The sequence below is a fragment of the Benincasa hispida genome, unplaced genomic scaffold (genome assembly GCF_027475165.1).
Source record: "Benincasa hispida cultivar pf3 unplaced genomic scaffold, pf3_genome.v1.1 HicScf353, whole genome shotgun sequence".
Classification (NCBI taxonomy): domain Eukaryota; kingdom Viridiplantae; phylum Streptophyta; class Magnoliopsida; order Cucurbitales; family Cucurbitaceae; genus Benincasa; species Benincasa hispida.
Window position 1 is genome coordinate 250 of NW_028326441.1, and position 11,900 is coordinate 12,149.

The following is an 11,900-nucleotide window of genomic DNA, read 5'->3' on the forward strand; positions in this document are numbered from 1 at the left end:
AAGAAGCAAAACTTAGAAGAACTTTGGTAAAATAAATTGGTATTTCACAGCTTTACCCACTGTTCTTAAAAGCACTTCAATAATTTCTTTAAATGAGTTTTGTGGGACTTGAAAGTAAATGTGACTACGCATAAAAACAAGGAGCCAATAAAACAAAGCAAAACTCTTGGGAGAGAGAGAGAGAAAAACTTAGAAGATCTTTCGTAAAATAAATTGGTATTTCACAGCTTTACCCACTGTTCTTAAAAGCATTTCAAATAATTTCTTCAGTGAGCTTTGTGGGACTTGAAAGTAAATATGACTATGCATAAAAAAACAAAGAGCCAATAAGCCAAAACACAAGTCGAGACCTGTGCTATAGATGTGAAGCACTCCAACAGTGGAAAAAGATCTTTGTCTGAGTTCGAAAGTTGCTGCCATTTGGCAATTAATGGTGGCATGAGAATATCAAGATAAACAGGCTGCAATCATGACAAATCAAATTAAATCAGTTTATATGTACTACATGCAGAATATCAAAATTATTGTACAATCAATAAGTTGTTGATCAATAAATGCATCAAAAGAAAAGGAGATGATGAGGTGAAAGCATCATATGTAACCTGATTTAGCTCCCCTCCAACAGCATCTGCTAAGGTTCCAATAGCATCATACACTATCCTTAGATTCCGCCTCTGCATAACACATATACAAGTCATATACAAGCTTTAAGCGAAGATATCTTTCAATCCAGAAAGAAACAGAGTTACTGTTTTTATATACATATATAAAATAAATGTCAGTAGCAGACGTCTCTTTTTCTATCTAATCATTCAAAGGGGGAATTATGCAGGTAATTAGGGTACCTGATATTTTCCAAAAGCACATATTAGGTGCTGCAATATATTTTTCAAATGTGGTGCCAACTCCTCGGCAGCTTCCTGCAAGTTACTAAAACCCCATCATGAACTATATAGGGAATAATTCATTAGCAGGAAAATGAAGTTTCAATAAAAGAACCTCCTCCAGCGTTGCGAAAGCTGAACAAGCAGCTTCTTGCACCCTCTTGTTATTGTCCAATAATCTTCGTAAAAGTCCCATGAGAACCTTGTCAAATTGTTCGTAACCTTTCTGATTTCCAATGCCCTAAGATGGGGGAAAAAGTGAAATATGACACATCAAACACATGCTTCGTAAAAGTCCCATGAAAACATAATCAAACTGTTCATATTCTCAGGGGCCCTAGTTTTGGTCATTCTTGTATACTACGCCAGCAGAGTTCCACAGCCCCACAAGTTTTCTCAAACATTCTAAACATTTCAACTTCATCCCCAAAAATATTATTATAACTTCTCTATCTTTGGCATAATCAAACCACAGGATTAATAATACCACATAATTTAGACAAAGAAGTACGGTAGTTTGTACAAAATTTACATAAATATTCAAAATAAAATAAACTTAACACTCACGAACACATACCTGCACAATGAACTTGCTGAAACGAGAAAGTGTCCAACAAGATATACTCCTTATTAGAGGAAATTTATCATCTAAAAGAGGAATGAGAAATGTAACAATCTGCAAAAAGCACAAATTATTGAATATTTAAATTTATAGGTGAGAAAGCAAGCAACACGAGCAACATTAAGTTATAATATATCACAACCTGCCAAGGGAAATGGATCTACTAAAAAAAAAGAGCAGCATTGGATTAACAAACTTTTGTTGAAAAGATTAATTATGGAAACTCATATCAATCAAGTCATGAACATTGCCTGATTAAAATCATATAACATATCACCTCAGGTAGATGGGGATAAAGTCCACTAATGCAACCTTCAGCTATGGCACCAAGAGCCAATACAGCAGCTTCCCTTTCTTTCCAGGCTTCATCACCATTAGCGGACAAATTGACCTAATAGGAAGCTCAGGCAAAGTTTTTATATCAGAATAAAACATCTACCAAAAAAGAAATTGAAACTATGAAGAATTCTTGGGCACAATAATATATAAAACCCAAATAAGTCTATAAAACTTACAATTCCCTTAGACCAGGTATTGTTTATGATGCATTGAAGCGAGATAAAGACTAATATCAATCAAGAACGTCATTTAATGAATATACACATCAAACCTTTACTTCGGTAAATAAACAAAAATCTAAAATTCATTCAAGGGACTAAAATGCTAAGCAAAAGCAGTTTTGGACAAGCACACACCACAAAAGCAACCATGCCTACGATAACTGTAGAGGGGAAGAAAATAAATAAAAGGGCACATAACTGGAAGAGAGGAAGATACAAGATAAAGTTCACAGTGGATGTCCTGACCGACTGATAATAGAAAGATAATAGAAACAAAAACAGTGAAACATTACACAGCAAAGGTTCTGCTTCTTTAGCCCAATTATTTGCCTTACCTGGACTTTTCTTTCTTTTTTTTCTAGTAAACAAATTTCATTGATGTATGAAACTTTTGCCTACCTCAACAATGGGCATCAACATAGGAAGAATTTCATCCCCAAACACATTTGAGAGAATATCAAGAGCTGCAGCACTGCATTTGCGCAAGTTCCATATATTTACAATGTCATCATCCTGAATTATGCAAAGATGTTGATATTAGAGGAAAATAAACTTAACTTCCTAATCCTAGAGGAAAATAAAACATACTATGTCTTTATCTGTTGATCAAAACCAATAAACCAAAAATAATGAAAATATTAACATAACGTACATCATCTTCTGCATTTTCTGACCCATGTAACCTTGATGAATGGAAACGGGGTTTTAGATCCTGGAATGCAACAATTCAGGCAAAACATTAATAAATATGATACTATTACGTAAATAGCACGTATTCATCATGGACATCAAGGTGGTGAATGTGAAACGCTGGTATTTTCCATTTAAACTCTCCAAAATCAACATTGAAGAAAAAATAATTGTACCTGCTCTCGGTCTGGAAGAGATCCATCTTCCTGTAAAAACGAGTAGAAGGAAGACACATCATGAACCATACTAATTGGCAATCCTATCCTAATTATACAGATATAAAAATTTGAAGTATGCCAGTTCACCTCAGCCTCAAGAAGTGATTCATCGTCATCGGCATAAACCATATTTGATAATAATGCCTACAGAAGTTCAAACATGCACATAAAAAGCATTACAAATATCTCAGCAGCAAGGTATCAAAAGGAAGAAAATATTTATCTGAGCATGTGCCATACTGGAATTAAACGTGGCAAGAACTCTCTTAAGTTCTCAGGAGGTAATTGGGCATCACAATATGCTGACCTGCCAAGCATAACTTAAAATGAAACAGATCTAACAAAGAAAATAACCAACAAAAGTATTCATCAGGTTAGATGGGGAAAATTTTAAAAAAGAGTCATCATCCATTAGCAGTCTCAAAAGGCCAGGGGCGGAAGAACACGACTACTCATTAGGGGCATGATTTACCAATGACAATAAGGGAAAGAAGCTTTATCATGGAGCAAAATATCTTCTCCTTTTGGTAATTACAGCTTATCTACCCTCATTTCACATTGGAGGTGTTTTTGTAATTATCCAATAATAGAATATTCTTTTCTAACTTTAGAACTCAAGGACACAGTTGTACAACCTATAGAAAGAATATTCTTTTCTAACTACTTTCATCAATCAATGAAATGATTTTTGTTTCCTATCAAGGGGAAGAAAATACATAGTAGCAACACTCTTATGCTATGAAATTACAAAGGAAAGGGGATAAAGACTCCAGCCCAGAAGAAAGTACAGTAAGGAGGAATTCCAGTGCCCAGGTTGAATTCCAGTACAAAAATAATGAAGACATATTACCACATAAGTTAAAGAGTTAGGGAGCATCTGTGCTACATGCTCCCCATAAAATAAATAATGTTGTTTCCTTGGGTGAAAGAAATCAATTTCCCGAATAATAAGGGCCTTTCACTGAAAGAGGTAATGATCTGGACCAAATATCCCCACAGATCTATAGCAAAAACGTACTAAATATGAAGTCCAACTCTTCTCCACCTTTTCCACACAAAACATATTATGAGGAATAAGACAAATGGAGGGAAACACCTTAAATGTCTCTTTCATATCTTAGGCAATGCCACCAAACAATGTACTGAATCATCTTAATTATGGATTCTCAAACAGTCTAGCAAAAAACAGGCATACCATGGGCATAAATGCTTTTTGAGTATCTTAATTTTTTTCATAGACAATTTGTCTGACTCTACAACATTTGGGTATTAAGAAAACTCGTAAGATATTAAATCCTAAGCAGGTGGCCACCATGAATTCTTTCAACCTTTTTTTAATGAGATGTTCCCTTATTTACCACTAGACCAACTCATGATGGTTCTTTTTTAGCATCTTAATTTCTAAAGAAAAAAAACCAGAATTCTTGCTCCGGGTTGATAGTGAAGAAAATGTAAAAATAGCTAGAAAACCAGTTTCATATAAACTCAAAGCCAAAAACTACTTGTTAATCAGGGATATTGAGACAAGACCACAAACAAACATGATCAAGATAAAACAGAAAATAAAGAGTGAAGAAAGGTGCATGTATGAGCATTGAGCACACAACCAAACAACACAAATTCTCAACTCATTCGAGAAATGAGCTTTATCAAAGCTCAAAAGTTTAGAAGCCTTCCAAGAATGTAGATTATGATATTAAACTTAAACCTAACGACACACAGAATAACAGACAGTAAAATACAAAATGATAGAAAAGGTATACAATTATATTAAAGAAAATGGCATTTTGTTGTCAATTAGCTATATTGTGGGCATCTTCCGGGAAGCATGGCTTGAAACAAAATAAGAAAATTACAACAGGGGAGACTTCCTTGGTAGAAGTTTTAGATCTTGCCTTATTTGTAGCATCCTCTCGAGTTCTCTCTCTAAATCTTTTCATAATTATTCTATATCTCCTTCGGTAGAGGCTAATCATAAAACCTCTTTTGCAATTCCTCGTGTTCTAAAAGGTATGCCCCCTTCATATTCATATATTTAATTCATCATGAAATTTGCTTCTTATAATAAAAGATGGAATTATATCCAATAGTAAAAAAAATCATGTAATAACAAGCCCATCAATACAATTTCCCCTTCCCCAAAATTATGCAGAATAAGCAAACAATTAAAGAGAAAATAAAGGAATAAATGAAACTAGAAAAAATGACAACAATAACCAAACTCATCTACAAAATTAAAGTTGTATAAACAAGTACTAGACATATACCAGTTAAGACAGATAGAGAGGTGTATAGTTTACAAGATGACGATTACCAAAATTCACAGGCTTCAAGTGAAACTTCCTCGTCAGCATCCTTGTTGACTTGCAACATGTATTCAATTACATTCCGCAGGTGTGGCTGCAAAATCACATGATAAAAAGTTTTTTCAAAAACGTGCAGCAAAAAAATATATTGATGTAGTATAAAGAATGATAAAATTATTAGTCAAGAAAATGGAGGAGTTAGATAGAAACCAACTCAAATTTTGTGTCCGAGGCACAAAAGGCAGGAAATTTTTAAGATATGGTACACAATCCAAACAAGCAGCAAATAGGAAACCAACCTCCAAGAAAGTTGGGCGTACTTCAATTAGCTGAACAAATGCTTGACAAACCTGCTCGACATAGATGCAAAGCAAAGAAAAGAATTAAAACTACTTGTTAATCAACAATCAACCCAAAAGCTTAAATTGATGTGTTACGATAAATTCAATTATAACAATACTTTAAAACTCTCCCTCACTGGTAGACTTACAAATTTGTAAAAGGTCCAACGAGTGAAAATCAATATTAATTAGGTTGGAAATCAACATTATAGGGGTTAGAAGAACATATGACTTTCTACTCTTATTTCATATAAAATCACCTATCAACCCGAAAACTTAAGCTGATGGATTAACATAAATTTAGTTGTATCAATACTTAACACTAAACTACTCTAAGCCCACATTATAGGTGCCAAACAGATGATTTATTGCAACATCCTAGGGCTTCATTACCTTTCTTCTATAAGAAACCAAAGGATTTATTAATCAATGAGACGTATTTACACACAAATATTTGAAGATAAGATACTCACGCACAGAACTAAAAAGAATAGAAAACTAGGGGAAGGAAAATGGTGAGAGACGAACCAAATTCTTTAAGATCTATGGGGAAAAAAAAAACATTCAATTATTAACCCAAAATGCAAAATATTCCAGATCCAAAATCAACTAGCTATTTCAAAAGAAGTTGTTTTTATCCCATCCTAAAAAATTCTCTAATTTTGTTCAAACCAAGGTTTTTTGCATGGCACCATGCATGCATTAAGCTTTTCCTCTAGAGAGATGGACATTGGACAATAGAGTAGACATCAAAAAACACAAAAACAAAAACAAAAAAAAACAAACAAACAAACACACCAAATTTTTCCGAGAGCCTGAGCGTCAGCAATGTGTGACCTAACAATCTATAAAATTAAATAAAAGAGAACACTGATCCAAATAGACTACAGAAAACTTTTCCAATTGGATAAGAGAGAGTTGAAGTCGTAGTTGTTTAAAGGACAATATATTTAAAGTTGTAATTGCTTAAAGGGCCAGCTGGAAAGAGAGGCCTCAAGAGGACATCTTGTGGGGATCTTTCCTTGTCTTGAAAAATTCCAGAGCTCCTTCCATTCCAAATCTTCCAAATAACCGCCTTTATGATGTATGCAAAGTGTGTTCTTTGTTGACTTGAAAGGATGGTCTTTACAACACTTACGTAATACAGGAGAAGAAACATGAAAAGGAAAACAACCTTATGCCAATGGAAGAGGAGTCTATCCCAACAAGAGAGTTCACAAAAGACATCACCAGTCAAACTGGAACAAAAAGCTACTAAAATTACAGAAGACTTTACAAACGCCACTCCATCCTGAGACCAACCAAATACATTTGCAGAAATCCCTATAGACTTTTTGATGAGGAGAATTATAAAATAATTATTATATTTGAGTTTAATATTTGTTTAGTTGTTATTTTAGATTAAGTAGTGTTTAATTAGTATTTTAGGATTAATCAGTTGATTGTCTAGTTTCCTTGTAACTATCACTTTTAGGTTGTCATAGGGGCTTTTGAATATTTTTTAATATAGAACTAGAAGAACATTGTTTTTTGGAGAGTTTTCTCTCGTCTAAAGGATGGAATTCCCTTGTTTGGCCATAAAGCCTTTGCTATCAGATTAAAATTATCTGATTTCTAACAGGGAAAAAAAACAGAACATTACAGTAATCAAATTACCCTGTCCTCAGCAGGCCTAGCCCACAGCAGCGAGCTTCATCATGATCACAAGTATGAAGTATACATTTAACTAAAAACCTAGTGAACAAAAATATATCTTTGATGGATACCCTTCAAACTAAATTACCTTCTGAGAGGATACGCTTGTATATTTAGAAGAAAAATGCAACTGACTCGAAAATTCCCACTAACGGTCAAGTAGCCACTTCCATTTATCCCAAGAGATATATATACACATTGACAAGAATGCATCAATCTCCACGTATTAAATTTCTCTTCGAGGAAAAAGGAAAAACAGGCCACTCCATGATTTAGCAGCTATGATAACACAAACTCTAGACGCACTTAGACTAGAGCACTAACCAGCTTTCGCACATCTGGCGTAGGGTCATTAGCAAGAACAAATAAACCTTGAAGATACTGGTCCATGGATATATATAGTGCCTGCAATCATACATATTGTAACAACCATTATCAATACAAAGACCAGAACAAGGTTCAAAATAAGTATTGACAAAGTGTATCACATACTTATTACTTACAGTTGGCATCAGCATGATGTATTGATTCACAGAACTCAAGGAAAGTTTTCTCAATGCAGTATGTGGCGACTGAAAAAACTGTTTACAGATACCCAAGTGCAAGAATCAGGAAACAGAGGTTTAACAGGTAAAAGTGAAAAATAAACTGAAAAAACTTAACAAATCTAGGTAGATAATCTAGTTGCCTACAATGTCAATTGAGTCGATGATAAATACAAGTAAAAAATAGATATGAAGGGTACAAGTTGACCATACCTGAAATAATCTAGGAAGAAATATGTTGATTGGGCGTTCAGACAATCCAGGTACATCTGAGTCAAGCACTTGAGGTATATCTTCACAAATCTAAGCGAAAATTTATAAATACATATAAATAAATGTCAAATTGTTTCAACATAAATTTAAAATAAAACTATGTTGCAGATCTTTATTGAGAGAGGTCGATGATTTTTAGCATGGACCAAAATATCAAATTTTATTCTCACAAAGTTTAAATCTGCCAGAATCAAATTATTCAATTTACAAACAAAACAACCCTCCCTCAAGGAGCAGTCTAATCTTAATCGAACTTCACCATGCTTGTATAGAATATAGACTGAACAATTATATGACCAGAGTTTTGTTCCATACATTTAAACCTATTAAAACTAGACAAGGTAAGATTCTAGGATAGAGAATAAAACCTTGGACAGAGCATCCATAGCACCTTCCATGTGATTCTGGTCTTTACTGTCTAAGCATCTTACAAGTGCTTGCAACAACTCAGGCCACCCCAATATTCCCCCTAGTTGAACAATGACACTGATGATGGTCCCGACTGTAGACCTAATATGTCTGTCTGCAGCTCCCATACATGGCAACAATTCGGATTTAATATATTGCTGAAAGGCAGGAGTCATCGACTTGTATGCAGTTCTGAGGTTGTTTTTTAAAAGCAAGCCAGCAGCCTGTCGAACCTCAACTGATTTACCCTGCAGAAAGCTCCAATATATCAACTCAATTTCTAAATTCCAAACCTATAATCAAGTGAATAGCAGGCTAAATCTAAAAGAAACCCGGTGTAGCCTAAGTGACTAAAGGAGATAACCCTCCAAGAATCAAGCTTTAGAATATTTATTATGAATCCAGTGGTATCAAATACATGAGAAGGGACTCCATTTATAGGGAAGTAATACACAAAAGATAGTAAAAAGATTAACCAAGAATTTACTCACGAAATCCCTTTATCCTCAAAAATCAAACTTCCATTCAACAAATATCTTGGGAGCAAACAAGCATTCCGGTCGCATCAAGAGAAGTACTCAAGAATTGATCAACCAATTTATCCCAACTCTACAAACTCTGTCAAACCCGAACCCGCAAATTAAAACCCAGAAGTCTCAAGAAGTTCACAGTCCAATCCAACCAACCCCATCAAAACCCAATAAGCGAAATTGCCAGACCATTCAAACAAAACCGCAAAAGAAGAGAGAACTAGAAGAACCTCGGCTCGTGCAAGAATAAAAGCGAGGTAATTATTGAAGTCGGGGAACTGAGAGTATTGCTGAAGTTGCTGCCAAATCTGGGACTTGTCAGGATTCGAAGAAGGAGAAATTTGCTGCTCCAGCAAGCCGCAGATCTCGTTGAACCCATTTTCCTGGGGATGCCAAGATGCACTCGCCGCCATATCAATCGATTAAAACCCAAGAAAAACAAACCCAATAAAGAACTAAAACTGGAAATCGTATTGATAACAAAGTAAAGGGTTCAAAGGGGCGCAGGCGAGAGGGGCCGCAATTTGATTGAATTGAAAATTGAAGAACAATGATAAAAGAATTTGTTGGAAGCGGCCGATGAGGGAAGAAAGAGAGGGAATTATATAGGTGGGTCGGGTTACGATATCAAGCGTGAGTGACAGTATCGTCAAAATTATTGGAGGCGACGAGAATTGGACAATTCCACTGTCTTTTAACTTTAACGTTTTCTTTGGTAAATTGAAGGAACACAGCATTTTGTATTGTTCTTCAAATGTTTTGCTCGTAAGATGTTTAACAAGTTTTTATTTTTTGTTGAAGGAATCTCTTAATTTGTATAGTTTTATCTTCTCACTTTTTTTTTCTCTTTAATGGTCACTCATGCAATCAATTATGTGACTTTTGAATAAATAATAAATTTATATGATTAATAGTGTTAGTCTAAGTAGGGTAGCTGTGCCAAATGATATGATAGACAATGCGACATCGAATTTTCTAAAAAAGTAAAATTTTCAAATACAACATGATACCTTTTAAATACATTCACATATTTAAAGTGAGTCGAGACTTAAGTTTAGTCGAAATATTACTATCGCGAGTTAATAGATCTTGAATTGATAATGGTTTCATGAGGTAGGATGTTTCTTCTTTTTTTTGAGATATAATAGCTATATTGTACTTGTATAAAAGTTGTCGCATGTCACAAGTCACATCGTTTCGTCGAATCATCTCAAAGTGTTGGTCGGATTAAAGACCTCTCAAGATATATATTGCACTCACCTAATAGTCTAACTCAAACATAATCTAAGCTAAATGTTATTTAATGATAAGTACATTGAAATTCATAGAGGCTATTTGGCTCACTTAGTCGAGTTCGGAAATTTAGAGTTAGGAAGTCTGAATTTAGGGTGCAAAGTTGTTTAGTATGAAGTTAGGAAACATTAGAGAGAAAAAAATATAGAATATGGAGTTCATCGATTAATGTGCAAATTTCAATAAAAACATTGTTAAAGTTGGTAAAATTGAGTTAACGATTTATGAAGTTTGTGTGTCAAACACCTCCATATACTATAAGTAAGAAATACAGGTCAACCTTAAGATTGTTGGATATTACTATACTGTGAAAGACGTGAAGAATGGATGGATTATATATGACGTGAAGAATTGATGGATTATATATATAGTTCATTCTTAACATTCAAATTTGATTAAAACAATAGATGACATTTCATTTATAAATTTAGCATATGTTAAATTAGTAATTTCTTCCATTTGATGAGTCATGTTTGAATTTGGTCAAGTCACAACTCAATTGAGTTACGTTTGACATATATTTTAATCTTGTATTTATTTTGTTTTGGAAAATTACTTTTGCTAGCCTATAAATATGAACTTACTTCTTCATTTGGGACATCACATACCAATTTGAAAAGTTCACATCTCCTCTCCTTCTTGCTTTTGATCGTAAGTTTATTTGAGAACAAGTATTTAAGTTTTCTCATATTTGAATAGTTTGTGGTTGTTGTTCTACCAGAATTAGTCTATATATCCTGTTGAGACGATTATTATAGTTGACTTACAACCCTTACAAAGCAAATAGTTGTTTTTAGGATAGTGTTGTTGTCATCGCGCCTCAACTACCTACTGAATTTTCACAAGATATTGAGGTTTTTTTGTTGTTTTAATTAATAACCAGCATCATTCCATTTGGACTAGCTTACTTTTGAGTTTGAACATTATTGTATACAGTGTCGATACCTTTAAACTATGATTGTATATGTATTCATCTTATTAGTGTTATTCAATTATGACATACATATCATTAACTCGATCAATATATCAAATTTTCAAGTTTTTATTGATTGTTAATTTCAATAGTTGCTTTTACAAGCTTATGAATAAAGATAATAAGGGATGTGATTAATACACATAATGTTGAGAGAGAGTGTATGGAGTACCTATGGTTTATAGACAAATTCAAGCAAGTCTATGTGTGATAATTAACTCTTAGAACAGGTAGTCTACAACTCTAAGATTTTAAAATATCTACAAGTTTATACACAAATTTTATAGTTGCTTTTACAAAAAAATTATTCACAAGTTTGTAAAATCTCTCTCTTATTTCAAAGAAAGCAAATTGGGTTGTACAACTTTAAGATTTTGCATTAGTTAGTTAAATTAGGATCTAATTTTCTATTTCTTTTTTTCTTTTTTTACAAGTTGTTGGATTAAGATATTAGTGTTAGAACTAAAAATAAATAAATTAAAATAAAATGTCCATTACTATTGAGCTATGTTCACTTTGTAGCATATAATATAATTAGCCTGAAGCTTACTTTATATTACTT

General features: G+C 33.6%; 1 protein-coding gene across 2 annotated transcripts; it reads right to left on the reverse strand.

The window, feature by feature from the left end:
• Positions 1-251: 251 nt before the first annotated feature.
• On the reverse strand, positions 252-9,804 carry LOC120087935 (transportin-1). Of its 2 annotated transcripts, none has more exons than XM_090309863.1 (18): positions 9,303-9,804; positions 8,503-8,790; positions 8,075-8,164; positions 7,820-7,897; positions 7,641-7,721; positions 5,580-5,630; positions 5,289-5,374; positions 3,215-3,281; positions 3,062-3,118; positions 2,933-2,962; positions 2,719-2,778; positions 2,466-2,579; positions 1,784-1,897; positions 1,462-1,560; positions 1,000-1,125; positions 846-920; positions 603-674; positions 252-461 (listed from the first exon to the last, which is right to left on the reverse strand). In XM_090309863.1, exons 1-18 carry the CDS (start codon positions 9,483-9,485, stop codon positions 267-269), a joined length of 1,866 nt encoding a protein of 621 aa, XP_090165989.1. In that variant the 5' UTR covers positions 9,486-9,804; the 3' UTR covers positions 252-266. The 2 variants fall into 2 exon arrangements, with proteins under 2 accessions (XP_090165989.1, XP_090165990.1); XM_090309864.1 differs by having other exon boundaries at positions 9,034-9,650.
• Positions 9,805-11,900: the final 2,096 nt, after the last annotated feature.